General features: G+C 39.2%; 1 protein-coding gene across 7 annotated transcripts in view; it reads left to right on the plus strand.

The window, feature by feature from the left end:
• Positions 1-23,423, plus strand: part of MID1 (midline 1) — a 252,247-nt gene that overhangs the window by 201,861 nt on the left and 26,963 nt on the right. For all 7 annotated transcript variants that reach the window (XM_074606681.1, XM_074606652.1, XM_074606671.1 and 4 more), the window contains exons 3-5: positions 3,609-3,704; positions 19,397-19,504; positions 21,476-21,624. In XM_074606681.1, coding sequence (XP_074462782.1) covers positions 3,609-3,704; positions 19,397-19,504; positions 21,476-21,624 — 353 coding nt within the window. The remainder of the gene's footprint in view (positions 1-3,608; positions 3,705-19,396; positions 19,505-21,475; positions 21,625-23,423) is intronic.

The raw sequence follows: 23,423 nt of genomic DNA on the forward strand, positions 1-23,423 counted from the left end.
CGGGTACAAATGTTTAAGAAATGATGTTTTACATAGGACATTTCCAAAAATACATCTGTAATTTGCTTCACCTAAGAGCACGGCAGTAGAAGATTAGGTGGGAGGAAGGAAGATACTTTGAATAAGCTTATTCTGCCGCTCATTTTTGCATATATTCATCATAATGTGAGAGTACGATTTTTCCAGACTTAAAACCTGGCTACAATTCACTGTGCCAGGAATTCTGGTCTACAGCACTGAATCAATTTTTCAAGATGACCAGAGCTACAAATCTGGCATTGAAGTTTCACACAACCTGGAAACTTTTAGGTGTGAATGTGAAATGAGTTTGCAACACTTTGGAAAGTCTGTGAGCAAATTTCTGCTTCTGAAATTTAAACATCTTTTAGGCCCATTCCAGCTTCCCCTATACAGAGTAAAGAAAGAGTGCAGGGCTTGAACTCTGCTTCTGGTACACGCTGTCATGTGGTAGCCAAAGGGGTCCATATGGGAATCAAATAGGGGAAAGAACTAGAGGAAGATACTGCCAAAACAAAATCCAGGTAAACATACCGCAAGAATTGATCAAATTTTGATGACCTTTAAAACTTTCAGGTCAGGCCAGTTTTAAGAGCTGCCATTCAGTATTTGCCCTTGTGAAACTGAAAAGATTGACATTAATTTCATAAAGCAGCTGCCAGGTTCTTGGTATTTAGTAAAGCATTAATATAAACTGATGCTCTTCAACAAAAGTTTAACAAAATTCTGATACTTCTCAACTTAAAAAGACCCCAACCTCTTGCATACCAAAGTGCAAGGAAATGGAATTCCAGGCTTTCCAGTTTGAAAATGACACAGTTTAACAAGCTAGAGCACAGCAATGCATTAACTGTAATTTTTGTAAGGCAACTCACTTGTTCAGTATTTATCCTTTATTTTCACAATTGAGAAATGCAAAGGACATCAAGAGAGATGTGTGAGACCATAATAATGTATATGGGTTTATGGTTGTATTCACTGGATAGAGAACTTAGTCTAAAATTCTGTTCTCTATCCAGGATTTGAAAATATCCTGGATACAATAATCTGCATATAATCTATGGGTAAATAAATTTCTGTTTCAGAGAAAAATACTTACTCTCCATATGTTAATGGCCTTAGTTCAAGAGACTTTCAGGCTATTGAAAATCACCGCAGTATTCCATAACAGCTTTGAGAACATTTTTTCTTCATAGTAAGTGTAGGTCCTGACTGTTAGCGTTTATTGTGTCCAATAATACATATGAAATTAGGCAATCCCAATCAAGAATATACATTTTTGATTTTAAATCTTTTGCTATAAAATATTAGAGCATGTACAAAATGAATATATGAGCAATAAGAACGTGTATAAATATCATTTCAAGAGTATTTGCACATTTTTATCCCCTTAACAAACTGGTTTTTAAAGACAAAGGTTATCTGATACTGTAACTATATATGGTATTTTGACTGCATGTGAGCCTCAGCTCTACAAAGGGACATCTAACAGCACAGCAAACACGCCTTTGCAATTAAATGATCATTCACAGTACAGCTTATGGAAATATAAGCTACAGCTCAAACCGTTCAGTAAAGAATGCCCGTTCTTGTTACTCTTTGTTTTAATGGGCTATAAAATAAATGCAGTGTAGAAGGTATTTTTTCAGCCAGAGCTTGTGATACGCGATATGCATAGCTGTACTGGGAAGAAAATGCCAAAATTATGTACTTCAGACACCCATCACGCTTCTCAGAAGGGTTACATACGTAAAGCCATCAAAGTCCTGTGCTATCTTAAATGGAACAGGACCGACTGCTCCTTTGGTGTTGACAGCATCAGCCCTGGTAAATGGCAAAGGGTGTACAGTTCAGCAGTGAAATGCTGCCAGCTTCATTCGTTTGGAGCCATATGCAAGAAGGGGTAAGGAGACTGCACGGCTGCAGAAAGGGAGGGAAAAGAACAAAGTGTTTTAAAACACCATGAAATAGGCAGGGAGGAACAGGGCCAGAAAACACACAGGCACACACACACAGATTAAATGCACGCGCGGAGGTGGTAAGGGTGGAGGGGGAGAAAAGGGATGAGAGAAGTCAGGTGGGTTAATGGTAGCTGAAGGGAATTAAGCAACGGAATAGATACATCGGGGAGAGAAGCAGTAGGGTGAAGAAAAGAAGCCCATTAATAAAAGATGAGGAGGGGTGAAATTAATGAGAGCTCTGCAGAGACACTACAGCCCTTGTGAGGAGAGCGGCACAGGGCCTAGATCTGGTATTCTTGTTCAGTACTTCCCAGATACTGGGGGCTGCTCGGAGGACAAAGTACAATTAAAAAGCAGGGACTGTCAGCCCCTCGGGAACACTAAGCAAGGGACCAGTGTCCCACACTCACGTAGATGAATAACTATGAGGAACTGCCTGTCACACCAACTGTCCCCAGGATTTTTAAAATGAAATTTATGCCCCTGAAGTTACTGAAATAAATGAGTGTTTACAGTCAGGACTCTTTTTAATGGCTTGCTTCTTTTTTTTTTAATTCTTCTTTTTTATGTACTGAAGTTATATTTACAGGGTGCTTTTATCTCTGTGGAAACTTTGCATTTCATGCAAGACCAGGACTTTTTCATGCCCATATGCTTCCAGAAAATGGAATTTCCTGTAAAACAGCAGCTATCACAGGATGTATAGTAAAAATCGAGGCGCTGGTAGTTGCAGGTTCCAGAGTGCACCACAGAGTCCTGATCCTGAGGCAGCCAGACCAGGGAGCGGGTCACAGCCATCACAGACCTCCTCCTCCTCATGCCCTTGGATTTCCTTTGTGGGGGTACGGATGGGAGAAGGGAGGCTGAAACATCTGTTTCTAGAACCTCAATCTCACATGTAATAGTACAGCGGCCAGGATGCGGCCTCAGATCTGGAAGCTGGGAAGCACTCCCAGCTTCCAGTTGCAGATATTTATTGCAGCCATAGTCAGTTGATAGACACAAGCCACAAGTTCTCCCTTAAGAACAATTAGTGAAGGCACAGTCTGTGAGTAGACATTTTATTCTTATGCATAGAAAGGATGTTTTTCCTTAGAATTGTTTATTAAAAAATATAACTCTACTGAACTAGGCATTTAAATCCATTAGATCAATCTCCTCTGTGCTGTGAATCCCAAAAAAGTGCTGGCCCATCTACTGGGTCCATACAAACACAGTCCCAAAGCGGCACATGCTCAGAGACCTCAGTTAGCAGCAGGCTTTTAAATTCAGATGTTAGACTGAGAGCAGGAAATAAGGAGTCAAAAAGTGTTCTCAGCCAAAATAAACCACTTTTTTTTGGTGAAACATTTTTTACCTTCCCTGCTGTTCTCCTTACTCCTTTTTAGTAGGTCCTTAGAAACTCTATTTTCTAGAACTTGCTCTTACGTTGAACTTTTCTGCTCTCTTGTCTTGCCATGCTTGATGCATAGACAAAACATCCAATGGAGCATAACAAAATGAAAGTCTTATGTTTATACCTGTGTAATTATAAAACTCAGATCCTGAAAATATATCCATTCTTCAACTGTTCACCTAAATGTTAAATTCTTCAAAATGCTAATGTGTTGTGTTATTTCTTTTTGACAGCAAAATTTGGAGAGTAACCTCACCAACCTTATTAAGAGGAATACTGAACTGGAAACTCTTTTGGCGAAACTCATTCAGACCTGTCAACATGTAGAAGTGAGTACTGACCTCCGTTTGAAATACTTTAAACTTAATTACATTCACTTTTGGCATTCAGGAACAAAAGTTTAAACAAAAAAAAAAAAAAACACAGAACTAAACTAAAATAGTGGTAAGCTGATTTGGAGCTTTTTCACTGATAAATGGTATTCTCAATACAGATGACCTCCTTTACATTCCTTCCTACCCCCTTTTTAATTATTGTATGTTTGTATGGCCCCCACTACAGCTATCCTCGAGCACATCACTCACTATCTGTAACATGTTTATCTTTTTGGGTCCTTTGCGAGGTAGAGTAATATTTACAGGTGGAAAACTAAGGCAAAGAAATAGTAATGCCCAGATCCAAAGTGATATTTAAGTTTCTTTCGGCCACTGATTATTTTTTTTTAATCAGAATTAAGTATCTAAATACCTATGCGGACTCAAAAGTCATACATGAAATATATTTATCTTCAGAAGAAGAAAGATGCTTGCAGGCCTTTGAGTTGCCTCAGTTATGTATTCCACTTTGAGTATCACAGAAAATCTTTAGCAGAAAATCTTTAGCAGGGAGGGACCTGAATCCATATTTCCCACAAAGCTGGGGAATTTTTTCGATGGCCCTGTGGGGACTGCTGCTCTACATGCAAATTAAAATAACCGCAGACTAATTCAGCCATGGGAGCTGACACAGGAGGAGATCAGAGTCCAAAGCAGACTCTTTTTTAGCAATCACTGTGAAATAAAAGCTTCCATATTGTAGAAAACTTGCAGAAGACAACATGAGTTTATGCTCTCTGCCAGTAAGTATTATACAAACATCCCCATGGCATCAAAGCTTCATCAACGAGCTTTGCTCGTTGTCAGTCTCAGCCACGAGTCCCAGATGACACACCAGATACAAAACATTTTCACCCCTCCTCCGAGTAAATTGTGGCTGAGAAACACTGGAAGTCTAGAAAGGCTCAATATTGTGAGGCGCATGTGCTTGTTGACAGATATACTGGATTCACTGAGATACGGAAAGCTCATATTTGCAGTGCTATCAGTTTTCATAAGTTCTAAGTTCAATTTAAGATAGCATGGGAAAGTTAATGGGCTAGGAATCAGAGGAGCTGGCACAAGGTAAATACTGCTGATTTAGAGTGAAACAAGCTTCACACCTCAATCACAGAGAAAAGGTATTGTCAGTTGAACAGCTAATTACTAGTCAGACTAGCAGGGAAAGTTTATTTTCCCGGTGAAAAATGGTTGAGTTTTCATTGGCATTACAGTGTCTGTTGACAGGCTTCTGCACAGGACCGTTTCACTTCTGACTGCATTGGGGTTCCTGCAGCAGCCTCATTTATTCAGAGAAGGGCACACTGTATGTTCCAAGCAGACAGGCAGCATTAAATAACAATAGTGTTGCACAGAAAAGGTATTCTGATATGAGTATGGTTGTCTGTATATGTGAAAGGAAGCCAGGTTTCTTCATCAGTGCTACCTAGGGAGTAGCCCTGGGAAATTTGAGTGACGAAGGGAGTCTTAACCCAGAGCTTCTGAAACATGGGTATCATTTAAGAGAAAGCTCGCTGTGGCATACACTGCCATAACGCATCTACCTGCTTGCTCTGCAGAAAGGCACTCTCTTTTTAGAGAAGCCTCTTTTTCTTCCTTATAAAGTCCCACGGAAGTTCTCCATAGGACTTCTTTTCTGTCTTTTTCAGATGAAAGTTCAGTCACCTAATTAAGCCCAAGAGCAACTTTTCTTATGAACAGATTCAAAGTCACATGTTGAAAATTTGGCATCTGCTCAAGTATCTTTTTGACTGTGGCAATGACACATGCTGCAGAAAAAAAGGAAAAAAAAATATAATCCACCAAAAAAAATCCCAAAGCAAATAAAACCAAACCAAACCTAAAAAACCCAGGACTGTTCTTCCAAAGAGATCATCTCATCCATTTTTCTGTCCGCATCACCTCTGTGGAGCCTCACTGACTTCATGGGGCTCAACAAAACTGTGAAAGTTTATCCACAGTACCAGACTTGAGGTGAACAGCTTGAGTTCTTTGTATAGGCAGCAATAACGTCAGGCAGAACAACTGTAGCATCAGCTGGAACAACTGTAGTAGGTAATGAGAGACAGAGACAAGGCATGTTTGCTTCCTCTGTGGATAAAACTCAGAGCAAAACCCATGAAGCAGATCGGCCCAGGACAACATAAGGCCTCTTCTTCATTAGTGGCCTATGTCCAAGATGGGTGAGATCTGGAAAATTTAAAATCGCTCCTCCATCTCCTCTGCAATTATATTACCAACTCTAAGGTTTAGTATTACAAAAAATCCAACTTGTTCAACTGGTAACAGATGCGCTACTGTCCCCGGAGTCCTGTTTTAGAAAATTTCTCTGTAGGCATAAAGCAATATCAGCAAAGTTGTTAATGGATTCCTACCACGTTTTATTCATCAAATTAGTCTAATTAGCATTTAAATTAGCTAAATATTAAGAAATGAGCTTCAGTCAAAACCCTGGACCTAGGCCGTGCTGGAAATCAGGCAAGGGGGGACATGGAAGTAAACTTTAAAGCTATCTCTTTTTCTCAGAGCTCTGTGAAAACTTCAGATATGATGTGAATACCTCCAACATTACGAGAAGCTGAGGCTTAGATAGATTTTTTAAAAGTCAGTATACTCTCTTTCTTTGTGCTTCTTTGTGACAGTAATTCATCCCAAACCAGGAACCCAAATTAATCATACAGTATATTGGTTGCAACATTAATGTTATCAATTTTAAATTACAAAATATTAGGAAAAGACGAAATTTCAATGACTGTATTAGTGTTGCCATATGAACTCACTCAAAGGTTAAAACCGAACAGGTAGTTAGTTTTATAGGAAATGTTTTCTATCTCATTATTTGATAATGTCCTGGTTTGAGGTAAAACAGAACCAATTTTCTGATTTGTAATTTTACTTTTTAGCTGGGCCTCTTCTAACTGACGACAGATACAATATATTACAGATAATTATGTAAAATATATTGTACACAATTTGTAAACATGTAAAAACATAGGTAGTACACTTTAAAAACTGCTGTTACATACTTTGATTTTCCTTACTTAATTTTAATTCATTTTAATAATGTTATTTTAATGTCAGTTTTGATTTTGAGGGGTGTAAAACCAGTTGAAAAAAAAAAAGAAGCTTTGGGTTTCATGCATAATTCAAACTTTGAAAAACAAGAAAGGAAAGGAAATTATTATTCTTTATGTTAAAGTTACCACGTTTTTATTAAGGGGTATATAAACTTTAAAAAAAAGTTATGCTATTTAGCATTTATTTGTAGAAATAAACACTAAAATTTTTTAAAGCCTTTGTCATGTCATAAACGAAAAAATTCAGTATTACATGAAAAATGAAAAAGGAATGTCTTTTTTTGGCTTTTGATATGGAGCTGATGTTTCCGAAAATGCACAACGAACAGGCTCTGTGTCTTTTGAATAAGTGAATCCTCACCAGCCAAACCAAATTTTGTCACAGAGACACTGTTTCTCATCAACCAAACAAGCTGTTAATGACTTCCCAGCAACTGGCTTCACTGCAGATTAATTATCTATGCATACATCCTTTCCATCAGGCAACTGTAACTTCATCGATAGCAAAGACCAAATCCCAGTCTCTCCGTGTTTTAAAACTAATGTTTATTCCCTTCTGAAAGAGCGTTCTTTCCACTTTTTGCTCACATGAGCAGGCAAGGACTGGTCGGGGATGTTCGCTATCTGGAAGCTGGACGCCTTCCAGCCACTGGGGAGGGGAGGTCTGGGGCTGCCTTTCATCACAGCAACGGAGGCATAAATCTTGCCTATTTTTAGATGGAGTTTATCAATTTATGACAAGATTTATGCTGATGGTCGACCTGATCTTGGGAGACTCGAGAAGTCCACTTCCAGTCTTGCATTCCCGTGGGCAGTTCTGGGCATATTGGCGAATAGTTTGTGAATAAATCAAGCCACACTTGTACTCTTTACTGCTTTAAGTAGAGCAGAGATATTATTAAGCATTTCATAACAACAACAACAACAACAACAATAATAATAATAATAATACCTGAATGTCTGATTTCGTTCCTAATATGGAAGTATAGTCTGTGCTAATACTTAGTTTATAGTAATGCTTAATTTTAAAAATCCCATTTTCTCAAAGGGAACCACACCCTGAAAAGTGAATGCTTGAGATTATAACATTCCTTTCTGTCCCAAATCTTTCTGTTTCATTAAGAGCACCCTGGCACACTGGTCTTACTCATCTTTCAGATACATCCCCAAGATGTTTTTTTGATTTATACTCATTTTTCCATCTTTCTGCTCTCCCTTCTTCTGTAATCCCATCTGTCACTTCTTGGTTTTGCAGAAATGCCAAAGGCTGTTAATCAGGAAAGTTTTGTTTTCCTTCCTTGGAGACAATGGAGCCTTTGGCCAGGCTGCTTTCTGCAGAGCACCCCCTCGCTCGAGGCAGCTCGCTGGGTTGGCCCTGGTGATCCAGCTCCGCTCCTCACTCTGTTTAGGGAGGGAAGGCGGCTGTGGCTGTAAATCCCCAGGGACAGCAGACTTGGCTGCACCAAACGATAAACTGGTTCATAGGATAAAATACAGTTTTTTCCACAAATTGCGAAAATAGAATAGAAATGGCTGCTAATCTGAAATATCTTTATTTGCAATCCTAGCTCACAGCATTCACGCATCTCATAGTATCCGTACAAAACTTGTTTAAAAGCATTAAAAACCATCCTGGAGAATTTTATCTTTAAATTCTGTGGACATCCACCCAATGAGAGAGCCCTCTAGGATGTGGCTAAATCAATGTGTGGCTCTTAAAAGTCCATAAAAACATCCGTGCATGTCAGGAAAGCAGCTACTTAGTTCTGGAGCTATTATAAGGGTAAGATGTTTGAGGGAAAAAGACGTAATGCAATTATTTATGCTTTGGCATAAATTAACAGACTAGGTACAAGCCCTCTACCTCAGCTGAGGGAGGAGAGCTGGATCCAGTCCCAATGGGTGAATCAAGGCTGCAGTAATTCGCTTGTAACAAATGCGCTATGCAAAAAAATAGCTGAAAATTTCTGTAGGAGGCTGGGACAAATCTTCCAAAAACACTATTGCAAAATTGGGATTGACAGGCCTAGGATATGGCAACATAGGTTAATCACTGGGTGACAGCATCCCTGTGGCCATACCAACCCACTGCCAGGTCTGCCTGTTTCCCACCGTTTGCTGGAGGGACATCATCACGGTGGTGCCCTGGGATGGCCTTTGGCACCTGCCCTGCCTTCCCCCTGCCCTCTGCACACCCACCACGTGCAAGGTGATGGGGGCCGCATCCTGCTCTGTGGGCCTGTGCCTTTTCCAGCTGTCCGTAGCTCCGGATTTACCCACTTGTCAGTTGAATCAGGGAAGGATTTAATGCTGTAAGCACTTAGATTCTCCCCTTGGTTTTAGGGTCACAGGTTTCTCTGGCTGACAAAGTGCTATGTCACAGCATATTTGCTTCTTTGTCATAGTTTCCAAGGCACGTTGCTTCTATGAATGTGTGAGGCTTCTGCAAACATCTTTTGGATCATGACATTAATTGACACAAGGCACAACTTTGAGCATGAGCCTCTTTTGTCAGTTACTTTTTTCTAAGCAATTCGTGTTTTGTTTCTGGACTTTTTTCTCATCTCTTCTAGGAAATATATGATTAAACGTCTGCTGTATAGTCAATGTGATGAAGCTTCTCTCATCTGTTAGGCAGAAACAATCTGAACTCAGCTGGAGGAAAAATTGGAGCAATTATCTAGGGGGGAGGGGAAAGGAAATAGGTTTTGCTTGTAGACAGCTTTATAACATCTGTATCTCAGTCTTTCTGTTTGTTTTGTTTTGTTTTCAATTCACCAAACGTCATAGGAAGCAAATTTTGGACACCACTGCAAAATCATTTTTGGTTGTATAAAGAAGGGAAGGCATTTTCCTCCGACTGTGTAACCCTCAAGCTGCTGCATCCTTTGCTTTCTGTTTGTAATGGAAATGCTCAGTTTCTAGCTCACTTCTAAAGATCTGCTGCAGGCTAAATCTCAGCATAAAGTTCCCAGTCAAAATTTGGTTTTGTGTGTTTCAAATGGTGGGTTTTTTTATAGCCATGTTATATAATCACCTGGAAAAAAAAGACAGTATATTGAAAGACCTTTTATTTCCCCAGCACGGATACTGAACACTCACACATAACAGACATATTTTAAATCACTGTAACAACAGTAGTGCAAAAGTGATGAAGAGAAGACAGCAGCACCTGGAAAATCCTGCTGTTACCTCTTTTTGTGTGCCCGATCAAAATAAGTGAGCCAAATGGAAAAATTATAAATAATGAAAATTCAAATATCTGGTAAGACTTCAGCTACAAGAGAGCTTCTTCAGATTTTGCAACAAAACGTCTCCGTTAGTTTTTATCTAAGATACATGTAGCATTTCTGTTACTTGAGGGACAGCAAAATCAAAACCTGGCTGTCAGAGTGATTCCCTGAGGACAGTCTAACAATAAAGCGGCTTTGTCTGTGACAATAAAAAACAGTGGGTACTCTGTTTTCCCTGAGTTTCATGGTACTTGCTCCTTCCTGAGATTTTGGGACCATTTCAGTCAAAGCCCAAGTAAACCGAGAAGTTCTCGTTAGGAAAATTTAAATGGAAATCCTGTATGTAAATCCTGGTGTCTGAACTACAGCAAATGGCCTTCGTGATCATACAGAGCTGACCCCTAGTAGTTTTGAATTAGGAATCTACTTTGATGGTTTTTTTGTGGGCAGATAACTTGGAAAGTAGCTCCACTGAAAGCCGCTTTTTCCTCTGCTCCAGTATCTTCTGGTTTTGCTAGATACTTGTTTAGCAGCTAAATTTGTTTGCTATTTAAGTGCTAGAAGTAACTGACATTTTTTGGTTTGTGAAATAGAGAGGAAAACGTGACTTGAAGGAAATCCAGAGTTATTACTTTCAATAAGAGACTAATTAGCAAACTTCATGATGTGTATAAAACCCTAAGAAAGTTTACAGCATTAGTCTCCTAAGACAGTTTCTAATGAAAGAGGATACAAGAGGACTTTCTCTATTAGCATTGTTCAGATGAAATTTATGGCATGATCTACTTTTGATTTCTAATTACTTTAGTTCTACATTTAATTCCACTTTCATATAAGTTGATTTAATTCATTAAAAGTCTCAGGTAGGCTTTAGTCAGTGTTGTAATTTTACATAGTATTAGAGAAAAGAGAAACTTCAGAAATAAAAACTAACAAAACATGCGGCATGGCATATGGCAATATGGAGTATACATTCAAGGATGTCCTAAGTTGCATGCCTAAGAAGCCCTAGCCTAATAGACAAATATTATTTGCCTAAAAAATGATTTGTTTTCACAAATGTCTAATTGGTCCTATATAAAATATTGGTCCTGTATTAAATGTATAATTGGTCCTGTATATGTACAGGATTGCAGCAGTTATGCATACATTTTATGTATAGATTAGGCACATGCTGGAATATGTTAATGCACCTACAACTGTTTTATAACTTCTGGAAATTGGACTCATCATTATGATAGAGGATTATATATAAACTAACAGCAGTGCTTGCCATTGCCTGTTAAGGCAGCTAGTTCCCACTGGCTCCATCTCTCCCTGTCTCGCATCCATACACATGTATGTGTTTACAGTCTTGTTAGACTGATATTCCTGCAAAAAATTTGGCCTTAAACTAAAAAAATTAGGTTTTTTAGTTCACTGTTAATCACGGGTTAACTAATGCAGCAGGTAATACTTTGTGCCTGCCATCAGAGAAAGTAACTTGTCAGTCAAAATGTTGTAACCTTTTGGAACCTTCTGTCTTTGAGACATTTACCTTTATGGGAACAAAATACTCCTGAGTTTCTCCTTTTCCTGCCTAACATAAATAGCTGAATATTAATTAAAGCAGCAAGGAGACATTGGTCCTCTAGTATGTTAAACACCAGGCTAAAGACCCTGGATCCTGGATGAGAGTTATAAGTGCTGGACCGTTGGTGCTGATGAGGGCACTTGCTTCATCTTCATCAAAGGACGGGCAGTCTTTTGAACTTCAGTGATTATTTACTCGTTTTTGTTTTTCTACCCTAAATGAAACACACAGAGTGGAATATTTTGCTCAACTTGAAACAAAGGCTTAATGTCAGCAGGAAAAAAACAAAATAAAAATAATAAATAAGTAAATATAGTTCAATTCAAAAATTATTTGCATTATTTAGGTTCAAAGAAAGGACTAACATAAAGGATAAAAATGACTGAAAATAAAAGATTCATATGACCTTTTTACTGCATCTTAAAAAAACACATCCCTCTTAAGGTTTAGTTTCGCAAACAGCTTAATCTGATTTTAAGCCTCCTCGCTGCCAAAAGTCTTCCCACCTCTGCTTCTGCCCTTCCCGGTGTGTTTCTTTACTTGCTTCCCATGTGTTCGTGCAACACGCGCATCAGCCATGTGAGCTCAGCCCAGCCATTTCCCGAGGTGGCCACACTGCTTCTGCGGATGGAAGGAAAATGGGGAATACCTTTTTTCTTTTTGGCAGTATGATCCTAGAGCTGTTTAACCCAGTTGTGAAACTGTGGTTCGTCTCTCCATAAATGTCTTTTCTCCAGTCTGCTTTCCTATCCCGAGAAATGTCAGCTATCGTTCCAACATGATGCTGCATTTGTGTTTCATAAAAACAATACTTGGTTCATTGAAGCAAGCCTGGTTGATGGGCTTTACAGCTGGCAGCATAAGCATCTCTGGAGTAGATTTTTATGGGAACTTTCCAGATCATCCAAGTTTAAAATTTTTTATGTCTTTAATAGAGCTCCTTTAATAGCAATTTGTTTGTTTTTCATGAAACTTCTGGGTTTGTTTTGTGATTAGATTGTAAATGTCACCGGAGGACTGCTAGGTATCTTGCTGGTTAGTTTCTCAACAATGAGCTTCAAAGCACAGTGGGATAAAAAACTTTAAAACAATATTTTAATAAGTAACATGAGTATTTCAAATGTCTAAAAAGGTTTACTTTTAGTCCAGATTGGGGCAGATAGTCTTATCAGCCTGACCCAAAGTGGTTTAGCTGTCCTGGCCCAATCGATTCTTCATTCACAAAATTCCTAGGTAGCCAGAGTAAGTTGCTGTAATTTTGCACTGACCTTTGTTTAACCTGCTCTGAGACTGCCTCTAAACACAGCTCTCCTGGTTAGAGATAGATGTGGAATGCAAACAAAAACAAAGCCTCTGGCACACTTGAAATGGGAGATGACCATTCCTTTTTCTCTTGCACCAATTCGGAATAAAGGAGTTGTAGGTGATCTGTTCAGATGGCAAGCTGATTAATCTCACCTTTTTCCAAAGGCACGATTTGTCATAATAGATAAAATCAGTTTTATGCTTAGGTTAGATAAAGTCTGAAAAAGCTTTATTCCAAGAGTCGCTTTTGCTCCACAGAAGACTAAATTGAATAGCCCATAATATAAAACAGGGATATGAAATGAAACAAGTTTGAGTCGGTGACCCTCATTCAGCCTAGCCATCCGTAAAAAGAAAGGGAAGAAATGTTTTCATAAGTGTGCAATAATAATTATCCTTTGTATTTCCATTAAATATGGATGATAGTAGAATTTGTCTACAATGTATCATGACTCTATGAAGAAAAGTTATTCACTTTACAACATGGAGTAATTAAAAAATAAATAGGCCTCTCTCTTTAGATCAGCATAATCCTTTAATTCATCTAGAGACTCTAATCCAAGAAAATGTGTCCCACATAACAATGAAGGAAATTTTCCAAGACTAAACAGGTACTGGCCGTTATATGCCATCATTTTAGATGTTTTTTTCCTCAGTTTCTGGATTTGGTGTAAGAAGGAATTCAGATTCAAAGTCTAGAGTGAAATATGTGGCGATGATGTTGTCAAGTGGAATCATTGCAATTTGGTTTTCTGTCGGTTTTCTTTGTTTGTGAGTATATACTAATCTTATAACCATCAACTCGAACCCATAAAGAAAAGGTGATACCTCTTTACCTGTGTGGCCACAACTGCAGAGAATTTATTTTTTGAGGCATTGAGACTGTTTTTAAATAGTAAAGCTGAAACTCAAATTCATACCTCACTTTCCAAACACCAGACTCTTTCCACAACCTACTTTCTTCCATTTTGCATAACCAGTGGAGGACTAGCGAATAGAAAGTACTCTCGTTTTGATAAATTTATCTCAGACCGTGTAGTCTTAAAAAAGCAGGGCACATCTAATTTAGGGTGTCTTATTTTGCTTGTCATTTAGAGATTATTTGCTGAAAAGTCACGTGTGCATTTCCACTAGTGAACGAATCTGCCTCACCCATAAGGAATGTCAGAGGGAGAGTTTTGCTCCTGCAAGGAAAATTCTGCTGAGACACTAAAAAATCCTTTCATTCCAGTATACTAGTTGGGGAAGTTTTCGTGGGTATGGATCTAGCCCTTCTGACCCTCTGTTTGCCTTTGAATTAACCAGAGAAGCTCCCCTGTAACCTTGAACCTCTAGCCCTGTTGCAGTTGTGTGATTTCCCAAACATCTGCTGGGGACTTTGAAACCACCACATTCATTTTCTTATGACCTAAGCTGCAATTTAGCTCAGGTCTCTGAAGATGAAAGCCAAGGAAGCCTCTGCAGAGAGCAGAACACTTTCCAAAGCAGTTCTCAGCTTGTGGAACTGGGAACAGCTGGCCGGCTCTCCCCTTTGGGTCGGGAGGGCTTGTTGTTTCCAGCTCCCTGTCAGACATCTGAGGAACCCCCATTTTTCTTTTTTTTTTCTACACCCACTCCCTGAGGCAAAGGCCAGCGGTCCCTACCCATCTGTCTGGAAAACCTGGAAAGAACCCTGAAATATTTTTTTTTTTCATTAAACTGTCTGAGGTCTTTGGATATTACAGAAATAGAAATAAATTCCCCACAAAAGCAGTAGGACTAGAATCAGTTCTTGCTTGCTTGTTTGTAGTAGAAAATGCCATAATTTTTCCTAAATTGTAACAAGGCCTTGTAGTCAGTTTTAGAACAGTTTTGTGGCATGGAAGAGAAGCTAATAAAAATGATTCCAACGAAACACAAAGCTTTAGATTCGAAGTAGTTCTGGAGATGGATTTTTAAGGAACTTGTTGATGCCAAAACTAAGTTTATTGATGACAGTGAAATTTTCTACATAAAAGTGTCTCCAAGTCTAGCATAAACTCTCAGGCAATAGATATCTCAGATTAAGGAGTCAACATTCATCTGGGATAGAGGAAGCCCAGACTTAAGTCTGCTCTCTGCACGATTGAGAAACTCCCACAACCAAAGTGAGCGACCCAGTCTCCAGACTTTTCTAATGCAGCTCTCAGTCTCTTTTAATGAACTCCTTGGAAAGAGGGCTTGTTTTTAATGTGGAAAAATGTAGAACGTAAAACCTCAACTATTTTCACCAGACAGAACTCGCATTCCTTGGCCAGCCCCAGCTGGAAGTTATTGTCAAGGTTGCTGTTCATCAAAGGACTCGAGCAGAAGGCAGAGCCTTATTCTGGTATTTCTGGAGCACCTGTACAGCGGAGCCCTGCTCCATGCCTGTGGCTCTTTGGTCTGACATATGACTCCTCAGAAACATACAAGTAAATAATATTCAATGCTAATCTCACAAATAGTCCCTTTAGGGCCACAGCTAATATGGTGCACTTAAAGTTAGGCATGTGCTCAATTACAAAGTTATTACTGAATCAGAGGCCTTGTAGGCTGAAAATTTGATTAAGGAGTATTTCAACTTGACAAAAGCCCCCAGATTAAATGGCGGTTTTTTCATACAAAGCTCAGACATATCAAATAATTTTGGAATATTCTTTTCACTTTTAGTAAGCTTGTGCAAACTATAACATTGGAAATGTCTTCAAATGAAGTTTATAAAAGAGTATACTTTTCAGATTTCAAAGAAAAACAGAAGTCTGCAGTCAGTGTGTAAGAAATCCAAAGTTTTTTTCCAATCATTTTGTATTTCTTGGTCTGGAGTTTTTTAAGTTAAGATTTAATTATTACTTTGTTATTCAAACCAACCACAGCATTAAATGAAACAATGTTGACTTAACCTTCCTGTAACTCTGTGTTTCGTGACAGTTACCCCAAAGATTAATTAGATCTGCTCAACAAAATGTATTTGTGATGTAAGTGGTGATAGAAGTAACACTTCGAGTGGAAGCTACTCAAATATTCTGTGAAGTGTTACCATAATTAAGTGCCAAAGTCAGCTCTGGTGTGAGCAGACCTCAGTGTCGGCACAGGAGGAGTTGCGCCCATGTGCAGTGGATGCTGTCATTGCTCCTGACTGAGCCCATTTGGGATTCCCCGCTCTTTGTGGAATTTCAATCCAGTAGTGAAACTGGAGTCGGAACAGGGAAAACTTGTGCACTGGACTGCTGATTGAAAACAGCTCTGCAGAGTTTCACGCCAAAGTACGGTGCATGATGGGAGGGTGTGATGCAGCTGGGATGGTGCAATGATGAGAAGAGGGGAAATAGGAGGGACGGTGATGATTGACTAGTTCTTCTGGGCTCCCTGAGCAGCCAGTGGAGAGACAATGGCACTGTCAGAGGCTTTGGGTGAACTGCTCCGTGGTCTGTCTCTCCTCTTGGACAAGGGGTAATGTTTTTAAACTGAAAGAGGGTAGATTTAGATTAGATATTAGGAAGAAATTCTTTACTGTGAGGGTGGTGAGACACTGGAAGAGTTGTGGATGCCCCATCCCGGGAGGTGTTCAAGGCCAGGCTGGATGGGGCTTTGAGCAGCCGGGTCTAGTGGGAGGTGTCCCTGCCCATGGCAGGGGGATGGGAACTAGATGGTCTTTAAGGTCCCTTCCAACCCAAACCATTCTGTGATTCTGTGATTCATGGACCATGGTGGGAAGCCAGGCAGAGTGAACATCTAACATAAGGAGACAAATAAGCACCTAAAACTGCACGGTAGAAGTAGTTTCTACATTTTCACCTACTGCGTGCAGATCTCCCCAACACTTTCGGTAACATCTGACTGCTTCCAGAAACAAATATATTTTCTCTTTATAATCCTGATATCTTAATTAATAATTAGGCCTGTAAAATATGCAACCAAACTTTAATTTTATGAAAGTTTGAGAAGGATAATCCAAAACTTTAATGAAAGCAGGCCTTTGTAAACTAGTCCCCTCTTTGCCCGGAGGACACAATGTATTTCACATAAGAAGGTTATTTGTAAAATTGGCCCTGGTCCAAATTTAGATACATAAGCATTTGCTTAATCGTAATGAGCTCCGTAATGTGCTTACAGGTAAATGCGTGTTTAAACACATTGTTGGAATTAAAAAAAGAAGGCTGAGGGAGATCAAGGGGCTCATTGGACTGAAAAATAACCAAGGGGAGAAACATAGTTACTTGTCACCTGGAACTGTTCCCTGTTGTTCACCGCTAGCCCTTGCTAGCCCAATGGAAAAGGTGACGTGGCTCTAGAAGTAATTGGCCGGGGCTGAAGGCTGCTTTACTGTCTTAGCAAAGTGCAAATGGAAACATAGCTCTGAAATCACTCCTTTAAATTTTTCCTTATTTTAGATATGATTGAAACTTTTTGCCTTTTTCTCTGACTCTTTACACATACGTGTAAGCTATACATATACTACTGCTGGTGGGGAAGCACATTTTTCTTGTCATACAGAATGTTGACTTTTCAATGAAAAAATCAGTCTCTCCCAGAAACAAAACATTTTCAGCTGACAACCAAAACTTTTTTCAGTTTTCTTATTTTTTTAACAAAAGTCAACATTTTCCATAGAAAGCTAATATCCTTTGTGAGGATTTTTGCATTAAAAACAGTTTCACTGTTTATACTCATCACGGTTTAACCCCAGCCAGCAACTAGGACCATGCAGCCACTTGCTCACTCCCCTCTCCCCCCTCACCCCCGGTAGGGTAGGGAAAACAGGGAGAGAAGGAGGGGAGGAAAAAACTTGTGGGTTGAGATAAAGACAGTTTAATAGAACAGTAACGGAATTTAATAATAATAATAATAACAACAACAACGATAAAAGAATATACAAAATAAAGTGATACAACGCAAGTTGCGCTCACCACCTGATGATCGTTTGCCCAGCCCATCCCAAGCAGTGATTGCAGATTCTTGTCCCCTGGCCAATCCCCGCTTATATACTCAGGATGACGTCTGTGGTATGGAATATTCCTTTATCCAGCTTCTCCCATCTATGCTCCCTCTTAGCTTCTATGGGAAGCTGAAAAAGTCCTTGACTAATATAAACATTATTTAGCAACAACTAAAACAGTATGTATTATCAGTATTCTCATAGTAAATACAAAACACAGCAACTACTAGGAAGAAAAATTCACTCTATCCCAGCTGAACCCAGGACAGTACTGTGGAAAACCACATGAGCACAGCTATTATTTTCTATCTGATTCACTGCTGAGGCAAAGTGGTAATAATAAAGACAGTCAATGCACATGACCTGGTAATGTTGTTTGTATCTTTGGTAATTTGAATCTCTCAGGAACCACTATATGGACAATGAAAATTAACAATACTTTCAAGTGTTAAATTCAGCAAATCAAACATTAGGAATCACTATGAAAGTAATCAAGATGAAGTAGACAACATATCATGCCACTGCATGATTTCATAGTTCGTTTGCACCTTGACTACTTAGTACAGTTCATATCAAAAAGGAGATGATAGATGTGGCAAAGTTTCGGAGAAGAAAAACAAGAGTGATTGGAGGTGTGGTACAAGGGAAAACCGAGTCACTAAAGACCCTTCAATGCAGAAAAGAATTCTGCTAGAGGACAAAACAGTGATCTGTAAAAGCACAGGTAGGTATCAGTAGTTCACTGTCCTTTCCAGTAAAAGGACTTGGGATCATTAAATGCAGCTGGAAGGAGACAGGTTCAAATCCCTCTAAAGGAGGCAGTTGTTCACTTGACTGTGAGTTAAGCTGTGGAGCTCATTGCTGAGGGTGGTGGGGATACTTAAAGTTTGCAGGGGTTGAAGGAAAGACTAAATAAATGCACAGAAGATAACTCTTCTGAGGATTAGTAATGATGTAGAAATTGCGTCTGGTTCAAGAAGACTCTGAGCTGCAAATGGTTCGAGGATGAGAAAATATTCTTGGGAATCATTATACATGTTGGGATTTCTTCCCGAGATGCTTTTCTAGAAGCTGCTGGCAACTAGCAGTAGTGAGAGACAGAGACAGGATACTGTGCTGGATGGGCTGTCCGATCCAGTACTTGTGCTCTTACACGCGTTAGTATTCACTGCAGTCCTATACACAGCCTGAAACTGTGATGTGTTAAGACCCTTCACTTCTCACTGATGTCCATTATACATGACAACACCCAGCACTCACAGGACCGGGCTTTTCTCACTTGAGTTAGAGAAACCTGATGAGTATCTATTTGCAAGTCCTACCTCCTACAAACAAGACATTCAGACTTGTTTCAGTATTTCACAAAATCCAAAACAGAGAAAGGAAAGTAACACGTGGATTATACACAGAAAGGAGCAAAAAATGCCAAACCCAACATTTCAGAAACTACAATTTTTAAATTAGAAAAAGGAAAAGGAAAATGTCAAAAAAGGTTTTGCTAATCGTAGTGGTTTGCTTTGTAGGTAAATGCATCCCGCCAAGAAACCAAGCTGATGGAAGAATGTGACCAGCTCATTGAAATAATCCAGCAAAGACGACAAATAATTGGAACCAAAATCAAGGAAGGAAAGGTAAAAGCTTTGCTTCTTTAGATCACAAGTAGGTCAACACTGCTTCCTCATGCTTATGGCTTTTTGACCTCAGGTCAAATTTGTAAAAGTCCTTATGTAGTCCTGGGCTACTGCTACTTTCATTTAAAGAGGAATGAAATATATCAAGATTGGTATGCTGGACTTCAGCAGACTATTTGGCATTTCTGTTACTACAAGTGATTATGATTTTTAAGGATAAACACAGAAATTATGTCACGATTAGTAAATGATAATAAAATGATGACTAATTAATTCTTTTACTGTGTTATATGTCTGAAAGTGTTTCCCCCAAAGTTTTTACTTTCACAAAGTGTCACAACATTTGGTATCATGGCTGTTAATCAACTACATGAATATTTTAGTCTAGATACGTTAATTATTTATTAAAATACTATCACATAAAGAACTTGTTTCAGCCATTGTCATTCTTGAGGAAAGGAAGTCTAACTTATTTACAAAAAAAATAATTCAAAGACATGCACGAAATTAAATGAAAAGTGCATTTCTAATTATTGAGGTACAATAGTTATTAGTGACAAACATGTTGAGCAGGAAAATTCTCTGATATTCAAGTTTGAACACATTTTGCTAGCTACCTGTTAACTCAGAAACACATTAGAGTTGAATTACCGTTCTTATTTTCTAGGTACATGGTGTTTACTCTTTAACTGCTAAACTAACTAAGTGAAATATAAACTCTTCTTGTGTGGGAAAAGCTCAGGGAAGGAATGAAGTCAAGAGCAGGTTAAATGGTTCATGCGGCTGTCAAGATATTCCAATTAACTTGAAATAAAAAGCCTGTAGGCAAGGGCTGACTTAAACATGTTTGAAACCACAGGTCCTGTACGTTGTGTGACAGAACCTGAATTTCCTCATACTGTTAACAAAATATAATTCCCTTCAAAATGGAAAAGATGGCCTTCTGCATTGTTGTTTCAACTCTGCTTCTTTATGCAGTGAGACCAGCTGTGCTTCCAATGAAGGAGAAAACTTTCCATTCATTTGGATTTCAATATATCTGAAATTCAACTCAGCAACTTCATAGCTTGTGCCCTAATTGCTGAGACTGGGAACGTTATCTTGATTATAAATTTGGATATTTCTGCCAGTCCACTCGTTTTGCATGTAACTGGGTCTTAATGCCTTTCTAAACTCCAGAATTATTTCATTTCCTTCCTATTTCTTACTCCTGTTCAAACTATGATCCTGATGTGATAACAATGGGAAGGACTCCCAGACCTTTCAGGAACTGAAAGTTTTGTTAGCCAACATTGTCTTTAAATGGAGGATTGACTGTGCCCCTCCCTAACCTTTCGGCTAAAGATTACAGTCGCATTACTGTGTTTATCTCCAGCACATATGTTTGCAGGAATAATAATCAGCTCTCCAGCACTACTGTGCTTTTGTCCAGTTAAAAATATCCAACAAGAAAACACCCTGTTTGACTAAAAGCACAAAATGAAAAGGGCAGGCATGTATTGTTACTCAAACTGAACAGTCTTTTTCTGTGAAGTTTTATTTTCAGATTATTTTTAATGAAACACCTCAGTAATAGGAAAAGAGTAGTTAATCTATAAGATGCCTTTAACACAGATCTCATCATTCAGGGAAGCGGTTATCTAAATAACCCTTAGTTATCAGGTAAGCAGAAAGTACCAGGAAATGAGGTTTCTTCTGTTGGAAAATAGGCCAGCTGTGCTTGTTTTGGCTGGCCCCTGTTGTTTTCCATGTGGAAAATATTGAGGCGGAAAGGTTGTGCCTGTCCCCTTATTAAAAATTTACGTGGCTAGTGGAAGGGGCTCACCATCAAGCTAGTGTGAAAAAAGCTCTTGTCAGTGAGGCCATTCATCTTTACTCCCTCTTTGCATTCCTGCTTTGCCTGGGAAGTGCAAATGCAATCATGATTTGTGACCTTAGAGATGTGACTGCTTTCTTATGTTTCCACTCAAGGTGGTGAGGTTGAGAAAACTGGCTCAGCAGATTGCGAACTGCAAACAGTGCATTGAGCGCTCAACATCCCTCATCTCTCAGGCTGAACAGTCGCTGAAGGAGAACGATCATGCTCGCTTCCTGCAAACTGCTAAAAATATCACTGAAAGGTAAAGAAGACATTTCTCTCAAAAAATAGAGAAACCTCAGTTTAAGGCAGACGTGTTCTCAGAGTTGCCATATTGTTTTGTCCCACCACAAATGTGGAGGGGGGTGAATCGACACATTCCCCCAAAACACTACTTTGTCCTGTACCAGAGTGGGAAGGAGCTTACTGTAACACTAAACGAACGCAGCCCTTTGAAAAGAGGAGCAGTCGCAAAAGGATGCAAAATAAGAGTTAGAACAGTAATAGCATGCACAAATGAAGGAGGTAACATGGGTGCCAAGCAGATGTCTGGTGATAAACACACTAAAAAAACAGATTTCTGGAGGCTGAATTTCCTACTTCATGAAAAATTCTGAGATTGAGAAAGAAATCAGGCAGCGAGTACATTCCTTATAAGAAATTTGTAATTATCTTAATGGAGTCACATGCCTCAAAAAATAGCTATTAGCAAGATAACAAAATGTGTAACTTGGGCAGCCTGCAGCATGCATCTCTGAGGTAGCTTACTTGAAGAGTTGGAGATTCAAGAGCCTGGGTCTCTGGAAGTTATGGCAGCTGCTGTGTTGGGTCCCTGGGTGCAAGGAATTTCTGCTGCTTTAAGATCCTAGCTCCTTTTCAGTGTGCCAGACATATGAAGGACCCAAAGACAAGGGAGCAGCTCTTTCTAGGAAACTGCGCTGACAGAAAATTTGATCTGGTTTTCAGTGCAGCACTGTGAATGCTGAAACATTACCACTGAATTTCAGCAGTATTTTCTGATGAAAAAAAAATGTTCCGTTGGAATTATCAGCTGTTTAGCCATCAGTCAGAGAAATGAAAAAAAAGGAGAATGTATCTGGTCAATGAAGAAGAAAACTATTAAAAAGTATGCTTATTTATTCAGCTGTTTTTTTATCTCTGGGTTCCCATTATATCTTCACATTGTCCAGCCAATTTTCACCAAATCCAAAGTATGAAATTCCCCCCTTTAATTTATTTATTTTTTTTAAAGTCTGTCACTTACTCTGTACTGCTGTATGCAGATTTTTTGAATATCAGGCTTCCCCAAAGCTATTTAATCAAATTATAAATAAGCCAGCAACACTGGGTTGCTCGTTACAGGTTCAGAGAATTGACAATCTGTTGAGAAAGGCAACGCAAGGCAATGGATTATGTTTGATCTGTCAGACTCAGACCCTGGTTTGTATTCTGTCATCAAGCTACGTTGTGGCACTTTTTTTTCCCAGCTGAAACTGATAGTAAAACTACCACATGAGTATCATGAGCAAGAAGCTGAAGGTGAGAGTCTGGCCTTCTTTCAGTATTTGGTGGAACAGGCAGTAGGGCAGAAACCTGTGGGGACACAGAGCTTTTTAACTGACTACCAGAGAATATTCAGAGAAGCTCCATTTTCACCTTGTAAACATGAACAATTGCATCATAAACACAGTCACAGGAGAGACACTCGGAGAGCAGAAATGTGACCAGCTGACATATGTGCCCAATCAAATCTAATTCTTGGCTATCACAGACTGCCATCTGTAATGAGATAGCTGTGAACGCCCTGAGAATCAGAGAATCATTTCAAGCAGTGAATAAACCCGAGGGGAAAAAAACCACCAAGTGCTTGCAGACAAATTGCAAGTGGAAAAAGAGACTAAATCTGATTAATAAATTATTCCCCACAAGTAACTCTTTTAGTTCTCACGTGGTGAGCGATATTTCGTTTTCTTCTAGGCCGCTCATGTAACAGTCTCACCAGGGCCCAGAGCTCCAGCAGCTAAAACAGTCTCCTGAAATTATGGTCATTGCGTTTCTTCA

The sequence above is a fragment of the Larus michahellis genome, chromosome 1, assembly GCF_964199755.1.
Source record: "Larus michahellis chromosome 1, bLarMic1.1, whole genome shotgun sequence".
Classification (NCBI taxonomy): Eukaryota; Metazoa; Chordata; class Aves; order Charadriiformes; family Laridae; genus Larus; species Larus michahellis.